Consider the following 12,672-nt stretch of genomic DNA (forward strand, 5'->3'; position numbering starts at 1 on the left):
TATATATAATAAATAAAATAAAATCACAACAATGTAAAAGAATGCTCTTTATTGATATATATTTGCTGACGCTCATAAATCTATTAAAGTTTTATCTTAATGCGGTCTAGTGACTTCACGCGGGGAGATGCATCCAATAGTAAATTACAAAATTAAGGACAGTATAAAACAAACGGAAAACTATGGTTGTTTGGGGGCTGCAAAGGTATCCAAGCAGGCGTGGAAACACACGATGCATTTGAAGAAGGGGAAGAGGAGTATCAGCACTGTATGGCGACTTTTATGGAAACGCTTTTATTCCGTAAACTCTAAGACGAATATGCACTTTTCTCGAAGTAGAAAGAAACCAGTAACAAACTTCACAAGAGCAAACGGGCTTCTTCTGAGCTGCAACGGCGATACATTCCCATATCTGCGTACCTTGTGGAGATATTTCAATGCACCTGGAAATTTAATGTTTGTCACCACTAATATTGTCACATTCATGGGAATTGTTACATATAATACGCTGGTTACCATCAGCAATGAAAGGGCATTCGAAGAGCAGATGATGGCGGCACAGGTAAGTCTAGCGAAACAGAGAGAAGACCTCGAGACTAGGGCTCTCAGTTTGCCCCGAGATATTGAACTGGGAGGTCAAGAAGATGATATAAAGTGGAAGCAGCCGGCGGTAGGGCATGCCGAAGAAGATCCGTTAGTCGAGGAGCAGAACGAAGAATTGGACTCTCCTATAAAACAGTATACTTTAGGAGGCCTGATTTTGAACAAGAAGGCAAATGTCGCGGATTATGATTCGCAACGTGCGAAGGCATCCATATTCCACATGCTATATGCTTATATGCTATACCGAGATACTATTCAACCAAAGACCGACACTCAAAATCACAGCAGCGACGAGTGGCGCCATGAAGTCGAGCTTTTGGCTAAGGGAAAACAGGTACAAGGTACTCATCAGAGGATAGATGTGTTCTACGATCTATGGAACAAAAACTTCGATAAAATCGTGACATCACCTGAGAAAGTACAGAATTTCCAACTGCCGAACTGGTCCCAATACCCAACCATATTGAAATTCATATGCTCCGAACTTCACGACAACAATTTGAAGACCTTAGGTGAGTTCAAGCAATTCTATGGAAAGGTACGATCGAAAGAGGTAAAAAAATTGTTGGGCCTTTGGCTTTACGACCATTCCTTCCTTTTCCCCCACAATATCTACGACAACAAAAATGAAGAAGATTTCTACGATACACTGATTAATGATTCCATGCAAGATAACAAGATATTCCAGAAATACTCTTCTATCGTAATGAATCCCTACAATGAACGTACTCAGCTTTTTTTCCCTAATATAAATACTCCATCTGTCAACAAGCCAGTACCGAGCATATCTCTGGAAACGTATACACAACTGCTCAAGGGGTACATCAATCTGCAAGAAACAGACTGCAAATACGACTATAACGACAATATATTCAAACTAATCAGCATCCTCAAACTAAATTGTGTCCTACAACGCAACAAGAAGAAACACGCGGGACCCAGTGTCAGAATCCTATTGCCAAGGGATGAAGACCGCTCCCAAATACTCGGCACCATTTCGCAGGCGGAAAAGAGAACCTGCTATCAGATCTTAAGTAAGAATAGGGACGTGATTCGGCTTCTGAAACGCATTTCAGACATCCAAGCAGGCTCTTCTTAGTAGAACGTGTAAATATGTACTTTCCCATAATTTTCATCATGTCATACGACACAGTATCATTTTGAGTAAATTTTTCATCGATGAGCTTTAAAAGCAAAACTACTTCATTAACAGTGGGGCAACCGTGGCATCCTATGACCTATTCATCGCTACGCATCGTACCACTAGTACAGTCAACATGAAGTTCTTAACTACCAACTTTCTAAAATGTTCCGTTAAGGCCTGTGACACCAGCAACGACAACTTCCCCCTACAGTACGACGGCAGCAAATGCCAATTGGTGCAGGATGAATCTATTGAATTCAATCCTGAATTCCTTCTGAACATTGTCGACCGTGTGGACTGGCCTGCTGTGCTCACGGTTGCTGGTGAATTGGGAAACAATGCCTTACCTCCTACCAAACCCTCCTTCCCATCGTCAATCGAGGAACTCACCGATGACGACATGGCCATCCTAAATGATTTGCATACCCTACTGCTGCAGACGTCCATCGCTGAAGGTGAAATGAAGTGTAGGAATTGTGGCCATATCTATTACATCAAGAACGGTATTCCAAACTTGCTTTTACCTCCGCACCTGGTATAAATAAAGAAGGATCTCTGCGTGTGGGCACACAAGACAAAAAGACAACTATATACACAGCTATATATGTAGTAGTAGCCTCATATACGTATAGCATCAAACATGTAGCATAAACAACTTAGACGGAAAAGACTGAGATTGATCACCACAGTTTCTATTTGAGCCTTCCCGTCGCGCGTGATTTGGAGATACAGTTTCCAAGTGCTTTAAAGAACGAGATATTCTCCTGTTTTAAGGACTCAACCTGCATAGAAGGCAGCAAAGTCGCCGGTTTGAAGGATCAGGGGCCTTGAAGGTAGTATCATTTGGACAACAGCAAGAGAACATGGCTGGACACCACCACGAACATGAGCATGAGCGCGAACACGAGCAAGAGCATGAACACGATTCCCTTCAACGGCCTGTTACTGGATCAGAGAGGACTAGGAGTATATCCTTCTCGAAGTTGCTTACGCGGTCCTGGAAAAGGAACGCAAGTTCATCGAACAGTATGAGCGCGTCTAGTACGAACCTGTACTCTGATCCAGAGAACTCCAGAGAGTCGGATCACAACAACAGTGGCTCAGAAGGTCAATCTTCCCGATTTTCTAAACTGAAAAGTATGTTTCAGTCCAGTAATAGCAGCAAAAATGCTAGTGCCCATAACAGCAGTCAGAGCAGTCTTGAAGGTGATTCTGCGTCATCTTCATCCAAGTTAAGGTACGTTAAACAAATGACTTCTGTGGCCAATGCTTCTCCGGCATCTCCACCACTTTCTCCCACGATCCCGGAAACAGATGTCCTTCAGACACCGAAAATGGTACATATAGATCAGCATGAACACGAGCGTGAGCACTCGAATTGTGGGTCTCCAATAATGCTTTCATCACCCTCTTTTAGTCCCACTGTTGCTAGGACGGGGACAGGTAGGAGAAGATCACCTTCTACTCCGATAATGCCTAGCCAGAACTCGAACAGCAACAACGGTACATCTGCTGTCAGGCCAAACAACTACCGACACCATTCAAGTTCTCAGGGGTTTTCTTCCAACAATCCGTTCAGAGAAAGAGCAGGCACAGTACGCAGTAGCAACCCATATTTTGCATACCAAGGTTTGCCAACTCATGCCTTATCTTCTCATGACCTAGATGAAGGGTTTCAATCGTATCCAAATGCCAATGGTATTCATTTTTTGTCTACTCCCACCTCAAAGGCAAACTCTTTGACAAACACTAAAAACCTGAGTAATTTATCACTAAACGAGATTAAAGAAAATGAAGAAGTAGAACAATTCAATAACGAGGACTTCTTTTTTCACGATATTCCCAAAGATTCATCGTTTAAAGATTCTCTAAATGGCTCGCCTAGTAGAGGTACTTCCAAGAGCCCCACAATTACTCAACCGTTCCCTTCAATCATTGTTGGATTTGATAATGAGTACGATGAAGACAACAACAATGATAACCATAGTGAAAAGGAAGAACAACAAATGAAAATCAACGATAAAGCGAGAAATCTCTCACCTACTAAACAAAATGGTAAATCTACTCATTCAAGGATAAAAATACCCCTAAGAAGAGCAGCGTCAGAACCGAATGGGTTACAGCTTGCATCTCCTACGTCACCGACATCCTCTTCTTCAGCAAGGAAAACGTCAGGATCCACTAATATAAACGATAAAGCACCTGGCCAATCGGTACCTCCTTCAAATTCATTTTTCCCTCAAGAGCCACCTCCAAAAATCTCTGATTTCCAAGAACCCAGGAGGTCACGACGTTTAAGAACTAAATCTTTCAGCAATAAATTTCAAGATATCATGGTGGGACCACAATCTTTTGAGAAAATAAGACTATTGGGCCAGGGTGATGTAGGTAAAGTTTTTTTGGTAAGAGAGAAAAAGACGAATAGAGTGTATGCTTTGAAAGTCTTAAGTAAAGACGAAATGATAAAAAGAAACAAAATCAAACGTGTTCTGACAGAACAAGAGATTCTTGCCACCAGTAATCATCCTTTCATCGTCACACTGTACCATTCGTTCCAATCTGAAGATTATTTGTATCTTTGTATGGAATACTGTATGGGTGGGGAGTTCTTTAGGGCTTTACAAACAAGAAAAACCAAATGCATATGTGAAGACGATGCCAGATTTTACGCTAGTGAAGTGACAGCGGCGCTAGAATACTTACATTTGCTGGGGTTTATCTATAGAGATTTAAAACCCGAGAATATTTTGTTACATCAATCAGGCCATATCATGCTTTCTGACTTCGACTTATCTATCCAAGCTAAAGATTCCAAGGTCCCTGTTGTCAAGGGTTCTGCTCAATCAACACTTGTTGATACCAAAATATGCTCAGATGGGTTTAGAACCAATTCCTTTGTGGGCACTGAAGAATATATTGCTCCTGAAGTCATAAGAGGTAATGGTCACACCGCTGCAGTCGATTGGTGGACTCTAGGGATATTGGTTTATGAAATGTTATTTGGTTTCACTCCGTTTAAAGGCGATAACACAAATGAGACTTTTACTAATATTTTGAAAAACGAGGTCAGTTTCCCCAATAACAATGAAATTTCCAGAACTTGTAAAGATTTGATCAAAAAATTATTAACAAAAAATGAATCTAAAAGACTGGGTTGCAAAATGGGCGCGGCCGACGTGAAGAAGCACCCATTTTTCAAGAAAGTTCAATGGTCTTTGCTGAGAAATCAAGAACCACCTCTCATACCGGTATTATCTGAGGATGGTTATGATTTTGCTAAATTGTCATCTAACAAGAAAAGACAAACTAGTCAAGAAAGCCATAATCATCTCGATGAGCAAGAAAAAAATATGTTTGAAGAACGTGTTGAATACGACGATGAAGTCTCCGAGGACGATCCATTCCATGATTTCAATTCAATGAGTTTGATGGAACAAGATAACAATTCAATGATTTATGGGAATACCAATTCTTATGGGAAAATTGCATACACTCCAAACTCCAACAGGTCGAGGAGTAACAGTCATAGAACCTTTTTCAAAAGATGAAGGGGCTATAAGTATAGGTATTTTATTTTATTTATTTCTTCACTCTTTTATTTTTCCTTTTCATTTATTCATCAAACATTTAACGAACTCTATTTCTTTTCAGAATCCTTATCTACATATTGTTTTTTTCTTTGTTTTGTTTCTTTCTGTCAGTTAGTCAGTAGTGTGTAACTTAAATAGACCATATATCGGTGTTTCAACTTTTAGCATTCCGTGTAAACATCTGATGAAGCATTGCCTTTCTTTTAATGGATTATATGCCCTTTTTCAACCTGTTTGCGTACTATTTTTTTCGCGATACTTAATAAACCATACAAGGATGGCGCATTATGCTGGTAAGAAAGAAACAGATAGACCAAACAATAGTTGATATCCAGAATAAAGTGCCGGGACTCAGATATTTTGTGCAATATGGGACTGGTATTAAGGTGGAAGGAAAAAAAAGAGCTGTCTAGTAAGCAAAAGATTCAAAAATCCAGAAAACCGGCAAACACATCGTTTAGACAACAGCGCCTCAAAGCCTGGCAGCCCATCTTGTCGCCACAGAGCGTACTGCCGTTACTTATTTTGATGGCATGTATCTTCGCACCTATTGGTATAGGGTTGGTGGTCAGCACGATAAGCGTCCAGAGACTAGTAGTTAATTACACGGAATGCGATACACTAGCACCGGCGAAGAATTTTGAAACGATTCCTTCCGAGTACGTGAACTACCACTTCAGTAAGAAAGTTACAGCTCAACCTCAATGGATGGTGCTTACGGATCCCGAGTTGGGCAATCAGACTTGTCGAATACAGTTTGAAATTCCAAACCATATCAAGAAATCTACTTACGTTTACTACCGCCTAACAAATTTTAACCAAAACTATAGAGAATATGTGCAGTCCCTTGACCTAGACCAATTAAAAGGGAAAGCGTTGATCGGGGATGACCTGGATCCCAACTGTGATCCTTTAAGGACGATAAACAACAAGACTATATTCCCCTGTGGATTGATAGCAAATTCGATGTTCAATGATACATTTGGTGCGACATTTACTGGTGTAAATGATACTGCAGATTATTTACTTACTACAAAGGGCATTGCATGGGACACCGACCGCCATAGATACGGAAAGACCATATATAATGCGTCCGATATCGTACCGCCCCCAAATTGGGCCAAATTATTTCCCAATGGCTACACCGACGATAACATTCCAGACCTGCAAAACTGGGAGCAGTTCAAAGTTTGGATGAGAACTGCTGCGTTGCCTAATTTCTATAAGCTGGCGATGAAAAATGAGACCAATGGGTTAGGTAAGGGTATTTACATTGTTGATATAGAACTAAACTACCCAGTAAGGTCTTTCTACGGAACAAAATCATTTGTATTAACGACAAACAGTATCATTGGTGCAGGCAACGAGGCATTAGGGATTGTGTACTTAATTGTTGCTGGGATTGCAACTCTTTTCGCCATACTGTTCCTAATAAAAGTCATTTTCAAACCGAGACCGATGCATGATCATAGTTACCTAAATTTTGAGACTAACGATATCCCACCTGATGAGAGTAGTGTCGTTAGTATCCCACTAAGAGAAATTTTATGATTGATTTATCATTTGCCATAAAATAAGCCCTGCGTTTGGCCCAGTCTCGAGGAAAGCGTTGTAATTTCATGTATATTCAAAATAAGGAGGAGTTTATATATTCCATACTGTATTCTCTCCTTGCATTCTGTATCAACACTTTATTCATTACATATACGATACCTATATATTCATTAAATGTTCTTTCGTGTTTACCCCAGCTCAGGTAAACTGCTGTTTAGAATCCATAATCGTTATTGCGCCTCTTTAGTCTATCCTTCATTGCCATTACACCACTACTTGCGTCTGGTGGCGGCGTTGGTGTGTTAGAAGCGCTAGAACTGCCCGATGTTTTACTTCGACCCAGGCTTGCCCTAAATTCCTGGCCTGCTGAAGGTCTAGTAGGCCGGGATGAAGCTCTTCTCGGTGTCGCGCTAGAGGAACTTGTATGATTATTGTATATATCTTGAAAGGATTTACTCGCAGGCGTGTATTCCGGTGCGCTCCCATTTGGAGTAGGTGTACCCATAGGATCCTCTGACGAAGCTTTCCTTCTGTTGGAAAAGGATGGTGAGAAATGACGGGAGCTTTGCTTTTTCATATCATGCTTCACTTGAGTATCCAATATTTTACGTTCGTTAGGTAAATCTTCCTTTTCCCCTAACCAACCTGGGAACCCTTGAAAAGGATGCTGGTTTTCATAAAATTTCACAAGCCCTTTATGGACCAGTGTCGTATTTACTGTATCACCGTCTTTCTCTGCTTTGATGGATAAATGTGCCAAAGATGTAGATAACGATTTAGTTGACGACTTGAATTTGTTCCAAAATCGCCCAGACCCTTCCTGAGAATGTGATACTTGACTCATCATATGCGTACGGTCTTGGTTATGTCGGTAGCTGATATCAAGCCTTGGTCTAATCGTAAGTTCGCGTTTTAATTTTTTGCACTTTTCTCAATAATGCATTAATCTCTTGAAGTAAAAAACTCTAAGGACCCTTTACGAGCTCATTTAATACGTTTCTGGCTAAGAACAAGATCACTAAAACGCTACTGGCAATCTTTTCCAAACTAAGTGTAGATGACTCGGTAATGCTTAAAAATCCAGTAACCAAACTATCTGTAAATTTTAGTTCTCCCCTTACTTTATTTTAAATTTTTTATTCCTTTTTTTACGTTTTCTTATGAAAGTTTAAGTAATACAAAGAGAAATTTATAAAAGTGTCATTACTATTACGTGTGATAAAAAAAAAATTTTAATACGTTTCTTCTTATTTAAGCCACTGTTTTTTCCTTTAGATAAATACCGTACTTTTCCTTTAGTTCCTTCATGATAGGGTCGTTAATCTCTGGTGAGTATGGTGCTAGTAAACCTGGTCCCTTGATTGTACCATCCAAGACGAATTTAGTTGCAATGGCCACTGGATAACCGACCGTTGCGGCCATAGAACTGTAACCACCGACTTTACCATAGTCGACTAAAGTAGATGTTCTTGTTTCGCTAGTTCCATCAGCCCATTCAATGCCAAATTTGTGCTGTAACACGACCATATCTCTTTCATTGTCTTCGTATTGCATCAATTCTTCTAAACGTGCACATAGAGTGTCCAGAGCATTGCCTCTTGGTGTGATCTTTGCGTCAGAGAACAGACCTAACCAAGCAAACCCGGATAGGATCCTTTCCCTATCTTCATCATCCTTCCAGTTGGCACTCGAGTCAATGGAAGCAATCAAATCCTCTTTAGAAGTAGACTTGGCATCCAAATACTGTTTTAAAGCTTCGTTCCAAGCAATTGGCTTGCTGAAGATTTCGTTAGCGTCATCCTTCAACATGCCCATATCGACTAAAGCCTTAACAAACTCTGGGAAACCTTGATATCTTAAAGTACCTCTAATGACGGTTTCGGCTTCTGGAATATGGTATAGATCTTTGAAAAGAGTAGAGTCTCTATTTGGGTAGCAAACAAACGCATAACCTGGGTAGATGAAGTAAGGCTTAGCGGTGGCCATCAAATCTTCAGAAGAAACCGTCTCAATTTTACCGTCTTTCCAATATTTAGCAGAGTTTCTCAAAGCCAGTAGCACACCTCTAGAAGACCATGAAAATTTGTATCCTAATGGATTATCAGAGTCTTCAGGAGCTGGTAACCCACCACAGTATGACAAGAATGATTTCAGCTTACCTCCAGCTCTGTGAACTTCATCTATAGTCTTGACTGCATACAAATGGTCGATACCTGGATCTAACCCAATTTCGTTCATAACTGTAATACCCGCCTTTACGATCTCTGGTTCCAATTCTCTTAACGCAGGTGAGATGTAAGACGAAGTGACGACATCCGTTTTGGTTCTGATGGCACTCTTTACCACATTTGGATGGAAGGTGTAAGGAATCAAAGAGATGACAACGTCGTTATCAGCCAGAACTTTGTCTAAAGCACTATCATCGGTAACGTCCAATGAAATAGCCTTGGATCCAGAAGGTTTGGCCAAAGCTTGCGCATTGGCTAATGTTCTACATGCGACAGTAACAGTGATGTCATCAGCAGCAGCCAATGTGTCGATAACTGGTTGTGCAACAAAACCAGATCCCAGCAACAAAACGTTTTTTCCCATATTCAAATATATAATACTCTATTGTGGCTCAATTGTCCTGTCAAATTTCCGCTACTGCTAAGGAATCTTTCCCACATAATTCTAACAGAACCCTATGGTTTATATACCATTGAGCCAAATCCCATGCTATTTTCTATAATTCATTGCTAATAATTCCATTGGAAATTCCCAATACCCTTTATTGACGTCTTTATTTTTCACTACAGAGCGAATTTTTCCAACGGAATTTCGATTCCAGGATATGAGTAATCCTTTCCATCATTAAACGCATTACTTCGTGGACAGTAGTAGGCATAATTACGCTCTTCCCAATGTTGTGATGAATCAAAAAAAAATAGATCATACATAATCTCCTCAGCTTGACTTGTGCGTAATTGCCGTTAAGAGTTTGGCTTTCGCTACGTTCGCTACTTTCGCTCCACCGGTCTTATACAAGATATTAAAATTGGAGGTCATTAAATGATGAGCTACCGTCCTACGTGGCACTTAGATACGATACGTAGGACTCTTGCGTACGTAGCTACCAATATGGGGAACCTTTCAAGTGGCAGCTAGCTAGTTCTTAGCAACCCCAGCCCTAATGAAAAAAAAAATGAAAAATGATTACCAGCTTTTCCCCGCGACTTTTCAAAAATTGGTATAAAAGCAACTCGAAAATCAGTAAGAGAATTTTTTTTTGGTTTTGTTCTACTATCTCCCACTTTTTCTTGTTTTGTGCTTAGGTTTACTTTACATTGGCGTGGGACTTTATCTCCATGACTATGCCATTTCTAGGTAGCCTATGGTAAACGAATCCCGTAGATTATCCACACGTTTGTTGTCTTTATTGACAACAACACAGAGTAAGAAGAAGCAAAAGATTTATTTCCTTTGTCCATCTTTTTTTTATTTTGAAGGCGTGTAACATCTGTTGGTTACAACATGGCTTGATTTCTTGTCCTTTGCAGTCATAATAGGAGGTTCTTTTTTTTTTTTGAAAATTTTCTTCTATTTTAATTATGTACATAAATGTCGTCAGTTAACTACAGATGAGCTATCTATCAATATGCTTTTTTTAATTACTGCTCAAGCTTGCTATTCTCCTCTACTTTCGTTTCTTGGCGCACAAGAAAGTGCCCATATATCATTATATTTAATTTTTGACTTGCCTCTTTTTCCTTTTCTTTCGGTTTCGCGTATCTATTTCTAACCTTCGCTATATTTTCATACTCACCCCATTTAAATGGTATTCGTCTCCTTCCGCGTCAGTATATTAGTTACTAATCATACAGTTTCTTATTTCAATTTTTTTAGGTTTTAATTAGCGGCTTTTTTTCTGTTTTGATTGGTTTTGTATTTTTTTTTTCATTTTCAATTTTTTTATTATTTTTTTTCAATTTTTTTTTTTGAACTTGCGATTAATTGATTAGTCCTTTCTTTTGAGTGGCTGCTTTCTGTGAGAACGTGTTCCATTAGTGAATATGCCAGGAGGGTTATTGCCAGTAGGTTTCTTTACTGTTTTCCTTTCTAAGCATACTTCAATACCGTCAATTAACTTTTTCTTTTTCTCTAAAGCATCCATTTGGCTCTTCTGAGTTTCGAAATCAACGACGGCAAAATTGTCTGCCGCCGTTATCCTCATGACTTTACCAAATTCTTTTTCTAGGGCACTTCTCAGTTTTTCTTCTCTCAAGCCATTCGTTCCTCTAATATAGATTGGATAAAATCCATCCTTGTTAACGGTACTGAATACTGGTTTTTTCTTATTTTTGTTGTTAGCACTAACGTTGTCTCTCCGATTCCCCATTTCAAATTTCCTTTCAGTCGGTTTCTTGGGTAGTGTTTCAGATCTGATGTATTCAACTGTAGTACTACTTTTGCTAATCCTGTCGGAGTTTTCATTCATCAACTTCGAGGCCCATGTCATCTTAGGCGGATTCGCAACGGGTTCTGGAGAAGGTGAAGGTGTTGGAGCATTCCCGTTAGGTTCTTTAACATCTGAAACATGGGGCTCTATTGGCTTAACTTCAATTTCAGCTTCCTTTGCGCCTCCCAGTACCGGTGCTTCGTCACTAACTTCTTTACCGTTGGGCAGAGAAGAGTTACCGACTGTATTTATGACCTCAACAGAACCTTCTTTCGTTTTGATTGGTACAGTCTTCTTTTCAGTTTTCAAAGATTTTTCATTTAGTTTGGCAACGTTCCCTAACTCTTGTGTAGAGGACTCATCTTGTTTGTAGTTGCCCTTGGTATTAGATGGTACAGTTTCGATGTGGATCTTGGAATCTTTGGTGACGGGTATAGCATGAGGTTGGTTATGATCGATAATTGGGTTTTCCTGATTTAGCGATTCAGTTTGCCCAGTTGTTTCTTTGACAGTTTCCTTTTTAACCTTTGGTTTTGTTATTTCCGGTGATTTTTCCTTCTCCTTTTCTTTTTCAGCTCCGGATTCATGCCTTATTTTGTCTTCTTCAACAGCACTTACAGAGTTCTCCTCATTAGGTTGTGACAAAGAACCATCTATTGGAACATAGGGCTTGGATGAATTAGGAATAAATCTTATTATATCATTGGTGATGTCAAATGTAGACCCATTACTGGATGGTAGCAGGATAAACGTTTGACAAAACTTGTAAACCGGGGTCCCTGTCCAAAACATTTCACCCGTGGCTATAATCAGAATGCTTTTGTGCAAATGTCCAGTGTACTGGAAATCTATCGTGTCTAACTTTAGTTTCAAACTCCTAACTTTGCCATCATTTCTGGAAAAGAACTTGTTAATGTTTTCACGTCCAGTAACTTTTACCGTTGGAAGAACGTCATCCTTTTCGTTTGTTGACTTGGACTGGTAATTAGTATGCGTTAACTCAGCTGTACTTGCATAAAAATATGCTAATTTAGAAGGGTCAGTTCTCATTCTTTCGTAGTAGTTTTGCAAAAAGGCAAAACATATGTCTTGAACTGTAACACCCATTTTCTTGCTATTATTTTTACGTGATACTTCTATTCGAGGGTATGACTTCAAATGCGACTATTAGTGACAAGGAAATAAAGCTATAACACACTTGAAAAAAAATGCGATGGTTTTTGTAGTATTCTTCGTGATCTTTTCTCTCTAAAAAAATTAACGAAAAAATAAAGATGTATCAGTAAGGTAAGTTATCAACAGATTTTCTGTAAATGCTTGACCGATTGAATATTTGAAAGGAA

The 12,672-nt window shown here is 39.5% G+C and overlaps 7 protein-coding genes across 7 annotated transcripts; 4 read left to right on the forward strand and 3 right to left on the reverse strand.

Annotated features, from left to right (window-relative positions):
• Window positions 1–232: 232 nt before the first annotated feature.
• On the forward strand, window positions 233–1,702 carry PET494 (Pet494p; the record flags this gene model as incomplete). Its single annotated transcript, XM_033913086.1, has 1 exon — window positions 233–1,702. One exon carries the CDS (start codon window positions 233–235, stop codon window positions 1,700–1,702), a length of 1,470 nt encoding a protein of 489 aa, XP_033768977.1.
• A 178-nt stretch (window positions 1,703–1,880) lies between these two features.
• TRM112 (RNA methylation protein TRM112) lies at window positions 1,881–2,288 on the forward strand (the record flags this gene model as incomplete). Its single annotated transcript, XM_033913087.1, has 1 exon — window positions 1,881–2,288. The coding sequence occupies one exon, from the start codon at window positions 1,881–1,883 to the stop codon at window positions 2,286–2,288; it is 408 nt and encodes a 135-aa protein (XP_033768978.1).
• Window positions 2,289–2,610: 322 nt separating this feature from the next.
• On the forward strand, window positions 2,611–5,295 carry FPK1 (serine/threonine protein kinase FPK1; the record flags this gene model as incomplete). The annotated part of the gene is made up of 1 exon (XM_033913088.1): window positions 2,611–5,295. The coding sequence occupies one exon, from the start codon at window positions 2,611–2,613 to the stop codon at window positions 5,293–5,295; it is 2,685 nt and encodes an 894-aa protein (XP_033768979.1).
• Window positions 5,296–5,706: 411 nt separating this feature from the next.
• Window positions 5,707–6,888, forward strand: SPAR_N03500 (putative aminophospholipid translocase regulatory protein; the record flags this gene model as incomplete). Its single annotated transcript, XM_033913089.1, has 1 exon — window positions 5,707–6,888. One exon carries the CDS (start codon window positions 5,707–5,709, stop codon window positions 6,886–6,888), a length of 1,182 nt encoding a protein of 393 aa, XP_033768980.1.
• A 217-nt stretch (window positions 6,889–7,105) lies between these two features.
• Window positions 7,106–7,738, reverse strand: MSO1 (Mso1p; the record flags this gene model as incomplete). Its single annotated transcript, XM_033913090.1, has 1 exon — window positions 7,106–7,738. One exon carries the CDS (start codon window positions 7,736–7,738, stop codon window positions 7,106–7,108), a length of 633 nt encoding a protein of 210 aa, XP_033768981.1.
• A 404-nt stretch (window positions 7,739–8,142) lies between these two features.
• Window positions 8,143–9,483, reverse strand: LYS9 (saccharopine dehydrogenase (NADP+, L-glutamate-forming); the record flags this gene model as incomplete). The annotated part of the gene is made up of 1 exon (XM_033913091.1): window positions 8,143–9,483. One exon carries the CDS (start codon window positions 9,481–9,483, stop codon window positions 8,143–8,145), a length of 1,341 nt encoding a protein of 446 aa, XP_033768982.1.
• A 1,405-nt stretch (window positions 9,484–10,888) lies between these two features.
• BRE5 (Bre5p) lies at window positions 10,889–12,436 on the reverse strand (the record flags this gene model as incomplete). Its single annotated transcript, XM_033913092.1, has 1 exon — window positions 10,889–12,436. One exon carries the CDS (start codon window positions 12,434–12,436, stop codon window positions 10,889–10,891), a length of 1,548 nt encoding a protein of 515 aa, XP_033768983.1.
• Between the last annotated feature and the right edge of the window lie 236 nt (window positions 12,437–12,672).

The sequence above is a fragment of the Saccharomyces paradoxus genome, chromosome XIV (assembly GCF_002079055.1).
Source record: "Saccharomyces paradoxus chromosome XIV, complete sequence".
NCBI classification, from domain to species: Eukaryota; Fungi; Ascomycota; class Saccharomycetes; order Saccharomycetales; family Saccharomycetaceae; genus Saccharomyces; species Saccharomyces paradoxus.